The sequence below is a fragment of the Perca flavescens genome, chromosome 11, assembly GCF_004354835.1.
Source record: "Perca flavescens isolate YP-PL-M2 chromosome 11, PFLA_1.0, whole genome shotgun sequence".
Lineage (NCBI taxonomy): Eukaryota > Metazoa > Chordata > Actinopteri > Perciformes > Percidae > Perca > Perca flavescens.
In genome coordinates this window covers 5,330,369-5,342,868 of record NC_041341.1, presented here as the reverse complement: position 1 = coordinate 5,342,868, position 12,500 = coordinate 5,330,369, and the positions used below count along the sequence as shown (strand labels likewise).

At 37.9% G+C, this 12,500-nt stretch overlaps 1 protein-coding gene across 3 annotated transcripts; it reads left to right on the top strand.

The window, feature by feature from the left end:
- Nucleotides 1–6,662: 6,662 nt before the first annotated feature.
- On the top strand, nt 6,663–11,089 carry LOC114564307 (uncharacterized). 3 transcript variants are annotated; one of them, XM_028591569.1, is made up of 5 exons: nt 6,663–6,958; nt 8,541–8,717; nt 9,336–9,462; nt 9,804–10,350; nt 10,652–11,089. In XM_028591569.1, the coding sequence occupies exons 1-4, from the start codon at nt 6,828–6,830 to the stop codon at nt 10,026–10,028; spliced, it is 660 nt and encodes a 219-aa protein (XP_028447370.1). In that variant the 5' UTR covers nt 6,663–6,827; the 3' UTR covers nt 10,029–10,350; nt 10,652–11,089. The 3 variants fall into 3 exon arrangements, with proteins under 3 accessions (XP_028447370.1, XP_028447369.1, XP_028447371.1); XM_028591568.1 differs by having other exon boundaries at nt 10,649–11,089; XM_028591570.1 differs by having other exon boundaries at nt 6,665–6,958; nt 10,158–10,350; nt 10,649–11,089.
- The last annotated feature ends 1,411 nt before the right edge of the window (nt 11,090–12,500 follow it).

The following is a 12,500-nucleotide window of genomic DNA, read 5'->3' as shown; positions in this document are numbered from 1 at the left end:
TCAGTAGCTCAGATGTAGATCATGTCAGCTAGCTCCATAGACAGTAAAAGAAAGGCTGTTTCTCCGACTTCAGTCAGTTCCAAGGCAGGATCAGCTGGGAGACTTCTTCTAAACCAGGGAGCACATGGGAGGAGTTCTTTTGGAGATTATGATGAACTAGTGTGTGTGGCGTAGCAGTGCTTTGCTATTGAGAACGAGCTAGCACGCTAACGCTAACACTATGAGCTAAAGGTTGAGGTTAGCCAGCTCGTTTCGGATTGTGACATCACAATCCGAGCCGATATTGACCAGCACACCAGTAGACTGAAGGCAGGACACATTCAGAAACCAGATCTCACTCAGAACACCATGGATGGATGTTTTTTTCAAAGTTTGTATGCGTGTGGAAGCACCAGAGACACAAAATAACACCCCAAATCACAAGAAAAATTTTGGCGACTGTAATGTTATATTAGAGCTCCAAGTAGGGCTGGGCGATATATTGATATTATATCGATATCGTGATATGAGACTAGATATCGTCTTAGATTTTGGATATCGTAATATCGTGATATGACATAAGTGTCTTTTCCTGGTTTTAAAGGCTGCGTTACAGTAAAGTGATGTACTCTTCTGAACTTACCAGACTGTTCTAGCTGTTCTATTATTATTGATTATTTATCTAAAATCTAAGTGTGAAGATATTTTGCGAGAGCACCAACTGTCAACTCTAGAATATATCGCCGCAATATCGATATTGAGGTATTTGGTCAAGAATATCATGATATCTGATTTTCTCTATATCGCCCAGCCCTATATCAGAAAATATGGGACGTAGAAATAAGCGCTGAAAATGTGTAGAAGAAAAATTTAACAATTTAAAACGTTGGAAAAAACTAAAACAAACCTTATGGAGCTTTGATTTCAAAAAAAGTACTCCTGTTGTTATACAGTATTTATTTTCACATTTTATTGTTATTTGAACAGCTGAGCATTGAACCAGGTGAAGAAACCTGTTTATTATTTATTCATTTGATTTTGCAACTGTTCACAGAAATAGCCGGTTTCTATGAAACTACTTGTGACATGTCATATTTGGCTTTGACTTTGACTGAACATTTGATCTCACTTTGCGGAAAAAATATCGGGATATTTATCGTAAATCGATATTCAGCCAAAATATATCGGGATATGACTTTTGGTCCATATCGCCCAGCCCTAGCTGTAAGTTAGCGGTAGACTTAACTAACCAGACCCAGGGTGCTGTGTCTGCCCGGTTCAGCCAAGGGGGTTAAGCTTCGCTTCAGAACTTGAACCTCTGATGGCGCCATTTTGTTGCTACAAAGCGATCACCTCCTGTTAGCATAACTTTACACCTGAAGCGTTTAAAGACTCTATTTCTCCGTTGTTTATTTCTAAAGAAACACGACAATGTATAAAAGGCTCCATTACCTTGTAGCTCACGTTATGGCTCCGTAGCAGACGCTTTTATAACAATAGGCTAACGATTGGGTCATAACCACGAGACTTACTGTCACACAGTAGAGGAATTACCGTATAGTACAGGAGAAGCTCACAGGCAGTTTGGACTTCCATTAGCTGTTTAGGTTTAATTACTAATGTTAACTAGCATGTTAGTGATAGTAATCAGTAATTAGCATGTTGTTAACTAAGCATGTTAGTGATCAGTAATTAGCCTGTGTCTATGTTATCTCCTTACATATACCTACACTCTCCGTCTCTGTAAGATTGGGAATGATTGAGATTTCTCTCTCACAGCTACCAGAAGACTTCACACTTTCAGACACGTTGCTCACGTCACATCTACGTTGTCTCTGTCAGTTGGAGGCTGCTCAGTAAAGCAAGAGATCACCGGAAAAGTGACTTCTAATATCCTTCACTGGTCTCGTACAGAGACACGGGATCTGTTGGTCCATTATATTCTGTCTGTGGTTTCAGCTCGGAGATTTTCTCACATCGCACAGCGCCATGAAGGAATAATCTCTGAGATTAGGTTATGTTCTGCCAGCTCACAGCGAATTAATGCAATAAATGTAAATGGGCTGTTTTTATAGAGTCTTAAAGACTACTCAAAGCAATTTAACATAGTACAGGAACCATTCACACACACATTCACACACATTCACACACATTCACACACATTCACACACACATTCACACACATTCACACACACATTCACACACACATTCACACACACATTCACACACACATTCACACATTCACACACATTCACACACACATTCACACACACATTCACACACACATTCACACATTCACACACACATTCACACACATTCACACACATTCATACACATTCACACACATTCACACACATTCACTTACACATTCACACACACATTCACCATTCACTCACACATTCACACACATTCACACACATTCACACACACATTCACACATTCACACACACATTCACACATTCACACATTCACCATTCACACACACATTCACACACATTCACACACACATTCACAGACACATTCACACACACATTCACACACATTCACCATTCACACACACATTCACACACACATTCACACACATTCACACATTCACACACATTCACACACACATTCACACACATTCACACACATTCACACACATTCACACACATTCACACATTCACACACATTCACACACATTCACACACATTCACCATTCACACACATTCACACACATTCACCATTCACACACATTCACACACATTCACACACATTCACACACATTCACACACATTCACACACACACACACACACTCACACACACATTCACACACATTCACATTCACACACATTCACATTCACACATTCACCATTCACACACACATTCACACACACATTCACACACACATTCACAGACACATTCACACACATTCACACATTCACCATTCACACACATTCACACACATTCACACACATTCACACACATTCACACACATTCACACACATTCACACACATTCACACACATTCACACACATTCACACATTCACACACATTTCACACACATTCACACACACATTCACACACATTCACACACATTCACACACATTCACACACATTCACACATTCACCATTCACACACATTCACACACATTCACCATTCACACACATTCACACACATTCACACACATTCACACATTCACAAACACACACACACACACTCACACACACATTCACACACATTCACACATTCACACACACATTCACACACATTCACACACATTCACACACACATTCACCATTCACACACATTCATTCACACACATTCACACACATTCACACACACATTCACACACACATTCACACACATTCACCATTCACATACATTCACACACACATTCACACACATTCACACACACATTCACACATTCACCATTCACACACATTCACACACACATTCACACACACATTCACACACACATTCACACACATTCACCATTCACACACATTCACACACACATTCACCATTCACACACATTCACACATATTCACACACACATTCACCATTCACACACATTCACACACATTCACACACATTCTCACACACATTCACACACATTCACACACATTCACCATTCACACACATTCACACACATTCACACACATTCACACACATTCACACACATACACACACACTTATGAGGGGCCGTCAGGGACATTATTCAGAATTACCTCTCGCACACACTACTGAAACGCTCTCACACATACAAGTGAAACGCAAAGCTCTCACACATACAAGTGAAATGCTCTTATATACACTACTGAAACACTCTCACACATACAAGTGAAACGCAATGCTCTCACACATACAAGTGAAATGCTCTTATATACACTACTGAAACACTCTCACACATACAAGTGAAATGCTCTTATATACACTACTGAAACACTCTCACACATACAAGTGAAATGCTCTTATATACACTACTGAAACGCTCTCACACATACAAGTGAAATGCTCTTATATACACTACTGAAACACTCTCACACATACAAGTGAAATGCTCTTATATACACTACTGAAACACTCTCACACATACAAGTGAAATGCTCTTATATACACTACTGAAACGCTCTCACACATACAAGTGAAACGCTCTTATATACACTACTGAAACGCTCTCACATATACAAGTGAAACGCTCTTATATACACTACTGAAACGCTCTCACATATACAAGTGAAACGCTCTTATATACACTACTGAAACGCTCTCACACATACAAGTGAAACGCTCTTATATACACTACTGAAACACTCTCACACATACAAGTGAAACGCTCTTATATACACTACTGAAACACTCTCACACATACAAGTGAAACGCTCTTATATACACTACTGAAACACTCTCACACATACAAGTGAAACGCTCTTATATACACTACTGAAACACTCTCACATATACAAGTGAAACGCTCTTATATACACTACTGAAACACTCTCACATATACAAGTGAAACGCTCTCATATACACTACTGAAACGCTCTCATAAACGCTACTGAAACGCTCTCATAAACACTACTGAAATGCTCTCATAAACACTACTGAAACGCTCTCATAAACGCTACTGAAATGCTCTCATAAACACTACTGAAATGCTCTCATAAACGCTACTGAAACGCTCTCATAAACACTACTGAAACGCTCTCATAAACACTACTGAAACGCTCTCATAAACACTACTGAAATACTCTCATAAACACTACTGAAACGCTCTCATAAACACTACTGAAATACTCTCATAAACACTACTGAAACGCTCTCATAAACACTACTGAAATGCTCTCATAAACACTACTGAAATGCTCTCATAAACACTACTGAAACGCTCTCATAAACACTACTGAAATACTCTCATAAACACTACTGAAACGCTCTCATAAACACTACTGAAATGCTCTCATAAACGCTACTGAAACGCTCTCATAAACACTACTGAAACGCTCTCATAAACACTACTGAAACGCTCTCATAAACGCTACTAAAAAGCTCTCACACATACAAGTGAAACGCTTTCATATATATATTTTTCATGTTTTAATGCTGCTTCCACCGGGACACTATGGTGGCTCGGCATCAATAATAATAATGAATTAATATATATAATATTTATATATAATAACAATGTGCAATAACTACTGTGCAATACCATTCCATATTCACTGTGCAATATATTGCCTATGTGCAACTGCTGCTGATGCTACTATTTGTGTTATTTATTGTTTGTGGATTCTTACTGTTTTTTCTCTTGTACATAGTGTTTTTATTTGTTATTTATTATTGTCCTACTCGTACTGTTTTGTTATACTGTTTTTTTCTCTATCCACTTTGCTGCTGTAACACTGGACTTTTCCCATTGTGGGACAAATATAGGAATATCCTATTTTATCTTTTCCACCTGATTAGATAAATGTGCATACACATACCACATAGCTAATAATAAATATACAAGATACAGCTTATGACAACGTGCCCTTCCAATTCAGATTACATAGGTCTAATAAACATCATACAGAAACTGTTCTTAATGTTTTTATCTGGATAGATAAAAGGTAAAAAAAATACAGCACCTTCTGTTTCAGATGTATAGGCTTTGCCTATACATATAAGTATGAGCATTTTCAGAATTTCAGTCCAACAACCGACGTTAGTTAACGTTCGTTCTCTGTCGCAGAGAGCTTGATTGACAGCGGTGAGCGTTTTTTATGGCGAATCAACACATGGCTCATTTGAATATTAAAATAAGCAGGTCACGACAAGAAAATGTAACCAATGAAATTACTTATTTTGACACCGCTTTTTTGACACACATTTTAGCCAATAAGTATTAAACTAACAAGTTAATCTGTCAAAAGGTGGACCTTTTTGTTATTTTATCAAAAGTCATCAAGTCATTTTATAGCACATTTAAATGAACAAGAGTTGACCCAAAGTGCTTTACAGGTAGAGCAGGGAGGGCATAAACAGTATACCTTAAAGATACATAATCAAGTATACAAGGTACCATGAATATATTTTGGCAAAAGTAGAATCAAATAAAGTAACATAGAATAAAACAACAATGGAACGTTTGTAAATACAAAAGCATAAGAAAAAGATGAGTTCAGTTCATAGCTCTGAATCTTAAAAAAACATTAGGAATCAAAGGAATTTAAAAGCAAGAGAGTAGAAATGCATCTTCAGATTTGATTTAAAACTAACAATTGTATTACATAAATTGATCTGGGGTGGGAGGGATTTCCAGAGTTTGGGGGCTACTACAGGCTCCGTCCCCTCTGGTTTTTAGGCATGTCCGGACAAATGAGTGTCAGGCTTAGCCGGACTGTCCAGCCTAAAGCCTGAGGAATGGCCACCCTACGGTGTGTGTGTGTATATATATATATATATATATATATATATATATATATATATATATATATATATATATATATATATATATTTCACTATAATGTGTGAAAGGATTTCATTATAGTGTGTGAGAGGTGTTTCACTTGGTTATATGAGAGCTTTTCACTATAATGTGTGAAAGGATTTCACTATAGTGTGTGAGAGGTGTTTCAGTAAAACCGGAAGGCATTTCAGTCAAAACGGAAGGTGTTTCAGTAAAACCGGAAGGGCTTCCCTTCAACAAAAATGCGCAAATCACAGCGCGATTCACGTGTTGATCGTCAGCCACATTGTTCGCAAACACTAATATCTGCCCAACAGTCTGCAAGCAGCCTAACCGAGGCAGCAGCGTTACTTCACACTTTACTGGCGTCAGCGGAGACCATCAGAACCGTTGCAACTTCAAGCCGCGACACAATGGACAGTCACACAGCGTCACTTTCCCCCTCCGGACAGCACAGCAGCATGACACTGCCAACTGCAGCTCCAGTCCGGAGAGAGTGTGCGCAACGCTTCAGCTCTTGGACATCAGCCACGAGGTGGAAAAGGTAATTATAAATAGTTTTTTTCTAAATTATTGTTTAATCCAACGCAACGCAACAAGGCATGGTAGTGAGCTAAACAGTAAGCTGTTTGTGTCTCCACTACAAACATGCGCTCACTACCACCCTAATACCCGGTTTCCGCGGGTCCTAAGAGTCTCAGATCTACTGCAAACTTGGCATAGTTCTTGCAGGGGGCCTAGATAGGTACACTGTACACCAGCATTCCTCTACTAAATGTTTCTTCATCATTTCTGCACTGCTGTTACACCAAGCATAATCTAATGTTGTTATTTGGCCATATTGGTTGTTTACTTGAACAGTGCCATATCTTAAACTAATGTTACTGACTGTTACTGTTGTCTGTTGTTACATTCTGTTACAATCTGTAAATCCTCTGTTATTTTCTGCCCCACACTGAAGCAATAATACATTTACCAGTGATGATCTTCACTGCATATTACTGCTGTGATTAAATACATCCTTCATCAGTATTTGAGTCACGTACTTTAGTAAAAAATACTGATTATACATAAAACTACTTTTTATGTATGCCCCCTTTTTTGTCTTAGCTTATTTCTCATCTACAGTACAGTCCAAAAGTTTGGACACACCTTCTCATTCAATGCATTATATTATTTATTTTCATGACTATTTACATTGTAGATTCTCACTGAAGGTATCAAAACTATGAATGAACACAATTATGTACTTAACAAAAAAGTGTGAAATAACTGAAAACATGTCTTATATTTTAGATTTCTCAAAGTAGCCACCCTTTGCTTTTTTATTAATAAGGGAAAAACTTCCACTAATTAACCCTGACAAGGCCCACCTGTGAAGGTAAAACCATTTCAGGTGACTACCTCATGAAGCTCATTGAGAGAACACCAAGGGTTTGCAGAGTTATCAAAAAAAGCAAAGGGTGGCTACTTTGAAGAATCTAAAATATAAGACATGTTTTCAGTTATTTCACACTTTTTTGTTAAGTACATAATTCCATATGTGATCATTCATAGTTTTGATGCCTTCAGTGAGAATCTACAATGTAAATAGTCATGAAAATAAAGAAACACATTGAATGAGAAGGTGTGTCCAAACTTTTGGCCTGTACTGTATGTCTCAGCATAAAGGAATGACTGTTTATTGCATATCCCCTTTTCACGTTACATTTATGTCACTCAGAAACACCAGTCCCATTTCAAGGTGGCTGCTGAACTCTGACCTTGCGATTGTCACCTCAGTTGACAAATTATAACCTTCCATGCCCTGTCCACAGCCTACAATAGATAATGAGTCTGTGTTAAAGGGAAGGGCAGACATGTGGTTTTTCATGGTAGATTTATGACTCAGAGAGAAATCACGTAAATAAGTGTTCAGGGCTTGAAGTGATAAAATTGGTTAACATGAATATATTTGACCAAAATCTGAATATTAATGGGTTAAATATAACTGATATTGATAACCACTACCCATTATTTATATAATATTGATAGCGGGTGATGGTTAGTATTTTGTATTGTATTTCCTATAGCAGTATGACATATGGCTGTTTTCATGTGTTCTGATTGTTACAATCTTATTTCAGAGTCAGGACACAGCAGCATGACCATTTCAACAAGGGTGTAATACTACTCTCTAATCAATCATGGGGATTAGTGTGCAAACAAGGTCCAAAATCATGGTTAGGTCCAAAATCATGGTTACACAAAGTTTTAGAACGCATCAGGGATGGCTTTGGTGAGCACATTCCAGACGATGTCAGGTAAATGCCTCTTTTTTTCCTCTTACTCTCATGATTATTACAAACATTTGCTCATATTTTAGTATGAAGCGTTGTTTTAATCTGCCCCTGTTTGCCCTGTTACAGTTACTGCATTATGTGATAAATTCAAAATCAGGTCTTTCTGTATCTGTTTTCAATTAAAATCCCTCTACAGTTTCATGAAACATTTGCAGCAATGTGTTGTGCAAAACTTTGATTTTCAACATTCCCACATGGCCCTTGAAATTTGGCTACCGTCATCTTGTGGAACATGTATGGTACTATACAATCCAGTTTTGCTAAGAAATGCATCCACAGTGACTGAATTTGGATAGTCACACTGAAAAGGAAAAGTCAGTATTTTTCACCCTGGACCAAGCAAAATTATATTGCTTAATTTATTAGATTAAGTTATTGGAAATGTACATCATCCTTGGCATGCATATTATATTGCAGCTCACTTCTCCATTCATTTTTACACCTAGCTTTTTATTTGTTTGTGTCAACCACGGCCCTGGTCATCATTTGAGACCCGGCCTTTAATTGAGAGCCAGTTTTTGTTTGCCGAAATGTGATATTTATCAATATTGTTTTTCCTTTTATGCCATTGTTTTGCAGCTCTAAGAGAGGACTGGTACTACATTGCTGGCAAAGCCATTGCAGTGAGCTTGGTACATGGCGGTCCACCACCAAACTTCCTCTCTCAGACATAGCTGACACAGAACTCTTGGAAAAAGTCAAAAAGGTCAGTTGATAGATTTTGAATGTTATACTGAATTAGTTTACATTAAAAGGTTCTCTTGTTGTTTTCCCTTTTGAAAAGGAGTATCAGCCCACTTTTTCCATATTATGTTGTAGTTTGAATGCCACAACTATTCAACGGACAAGTGTCGACAGCAAAGCATATTTTCCCTCTTATTTATCGCATTGTAGCAATGTCTGGAAAAAAACCTGCACTGCCATGAACTGTTAGGGGACCTCTAGGCATTCTGTAGTATGCAGACCACTAGTGTCTGGGTTCGTACTAATAACTTAAATGACTGAAACTTCCATAACAAGCCATCTTGCTGCTTCTTGTGATGCTAGGTATCTGAAAGTACAACCCTTGAGGACCTTGAGAAGTCAAATGCACCTTTGCTTGACTACTTGGCCAATGCAGGATGTCTGAGGCCTATGCGGTCGATAAGAGACAGGGATCTGCTGGTACAAGACATTGTCATGTTTCAGGTCATCCACAGGGTTCAAAGTCCATTTCAAAGGTTTTCAGTGTTAGTTGTTGTACAGTCAGATCAATCTCAAAAGGAGTCATAATTTTAACCATTGAACAACAAGGTGTAAGACTAGCTTCACAAAATCTAATGTTTGTATTAAACCAAGGGACAATTTGACAGTGTACAATTGAATTATGGATTCCACAATTATTCCATGTTGTTTGTACAGATTCTGTGAAGGAGTGAAAACTCTTTGGGTTCAGGACCAAATACGACGACATCCAGGCAGCTTTCGACCATTGTTCTGCTATGAGCTGTGGATGATCTTTTCAGCATTCGTCTCTCTCCAGAAGGGAGCAACAAGAGAGCTGCTAAGGAGATGGTTGTTACTTTCTGGAGGGACTATCTCCAAAATGCAGAAGGTAATTAATGGTTTAATGGTCAATGGTCATCTGTTTTTTTTAGTATCATTCTTTTTATTTTATTCTCTTGGTAGTCATAACATTATCACAAAGCAACCTGCGAATGTTGAAAGATGAAAGACCTGTTATAAATGAATTGCTATAAGAGGCATTCAGATTTTAGATGCTTTGGTTTTGAGAAGTGAAATACTCTTACTGGACAATTTATTAAGTATCAGCTGATGTTAATTGCTTTAGAGATAATTCACATACATATTAATTGGACCAACTACCACTGATAATGTTTTTCTTTTTATAGAAGAAGAAGGGCCATCCAAACTAGAGAAGATATTGGCCTTCACAACTTGAGCATCTGACCAGTTCATTCACAAAGGAGATGATGGCTTCTCTACATCAATGTTCCCTCTTGCCAACACATGTGTTAACTGCATCAACTTGCCACTACATGTGTCTTACCAACTGTTCAAGGAGAAGTTTGACATTGCATTAGGAAACACATATGGATTTGGCAGGGCATGAACATGTCATGCTCTGAAAACGTTTTCTGTCTGTGTCTCACTTTCTCTGTTTGTCACTACCTTTCTGCTTGTCAGTGCAGAAGTGAAGAAAAAACATCTATTCCATGGTTCCCATCATTTTCAAGTGGGTTTACTTGTTGAATAATGTTAGTTGTGGTCTCATTAATAGTTACATCTGTCTGGAATTACAACATTATTATTGGTTTGAAGTTCAGGTAATGGCCCTTCATCAATGCCATAGTTATCGGCATCAAAAATGCTGTTTAGAGCTGGATGGATTCCTGCATTATTAATGACACCTGAATGCCACAGCTGGAGAGGTGTCTGCCCCCCTGGTGTGGAAAGGTCATGGTTGTTCTATTGATTGATTGATTGATGAATTATGTTACTGCTCTTTCAATCCTTGGTAAATAAACATAATGCAGACAAAATAAATGTAGTTCATTCAATGAATCCAGTACACCCTGTTCCTCCATGAAGTTAAAGATGTTTATAAAGTGTCTAGATACAACAATATTGAGTTCTGCTCATAGTCTCTCAATCCTTTGGTTGTGTACTGATATACCTGTAATAACACTGTTCAATCATCTTCTTTCCAACATAAAACAGGCAACATTTATATTTTCCTTACCATGATCACATCTGACCCTTAAGGGCAAGCTATATGAGCACTATTTTACTAGTATTTGGTAAAGCTTTTTTGTAGTTTATGCAAAATGTTGTGCGTGTAAGCGAGTTTTCAGTAGTGTATATTTTCAGTAGTGTTTATGAGCGTTTCAGTAGTGTTTATGAGTAGTGTTTCAGTAGTGTTTATGAGAGGCGTTTCAGTAGTGTTTATGAGAGGCGTTTCAGTAGTGTTTATGAGAGCGTTTCAGTAGTATGAGAGCGTTTCAGTAGCGTTTATGAGAGGCGTTTCAGTAGTGTTTATAGCGTTTCAGTAGCGTGTATGAGAGCGTTTCAGTAGTGTTTATGAGAGGCGTTTCAGTAGTGTTTATGAGATCGTTTCAGTAGCGTTTATGAGAGGCGTTTCAGTAGCTTTATGAGGCGTTTCAGTATTGCGGTTGAGAGGGTTTCAGTAGCGTTTATGAGAGTGTTTCAGTAGTGTTTATGAGATCATTTCAGTAGTGTATATATGAGACTTGTTTCAGTAGCGTTTTTGTAAGAGGCGTTTCGTTCTTGTATGTGTGTGCGTTTAGTAGTGTGTAAGAGCGTTTCAGTGTATATAAGAATTTCACTTGTATATGTGAGGAGAGCGTTTCAGTAGTGTATATAAGAGCATTTCACTTGTATATGTGAGAGCGTTTCAGTAGTGTATATAAGAGCATTTCACTTGTATGTGTGAGAGTGTTTCAGTAGTGTATATAAGAGCATTTCTTGTATGTGTGAGAGTGTTTCAGTAGTGTATATAAGAGCATTTCACTTGTATGTGTGAGCGTTTCAGTAGTGTATATAAGAGCATTTCACTTGTATGTGTGAGAGTGTTTCAGTAGTGTATATGCGTTTCACTTGTATGTGTGAGAGTGTTTCAGTAGTGTATATAAGAGCGTTTCACTTGTATGTGTGAGAGCGTTTCAGTAGTGTATATAAGAGCGTTTCACTTGTATGTGTGAGAGTGTTTCAGTAGTGTATATA

Excerpts from the sequence above, each read along its gene's own strand:
- LOC114564307 (XM_028591569.1), top strand. The coding sequence starts at position 6,828 with ATGGACAGTCACACAGCGTCACTTTCCCCCTCCGGACAGCACAGCAGC. Across the intron at positions 6,959-8,540 it reads TCAGCCACGAGGTGGAAAAG|AGTCAGGACACAGCAGCATG; the intron begins GTAATTATAAAT and ends ATCTTATTTCAG. Across the intron at positions 9,463-9,803 it reads TCTTGGAAAAAGTCAAAAAG|GTATCTGAAAGTACAACCCT; the intron begins GTCAGTTGATAG and ends TTGTGATGCTAG.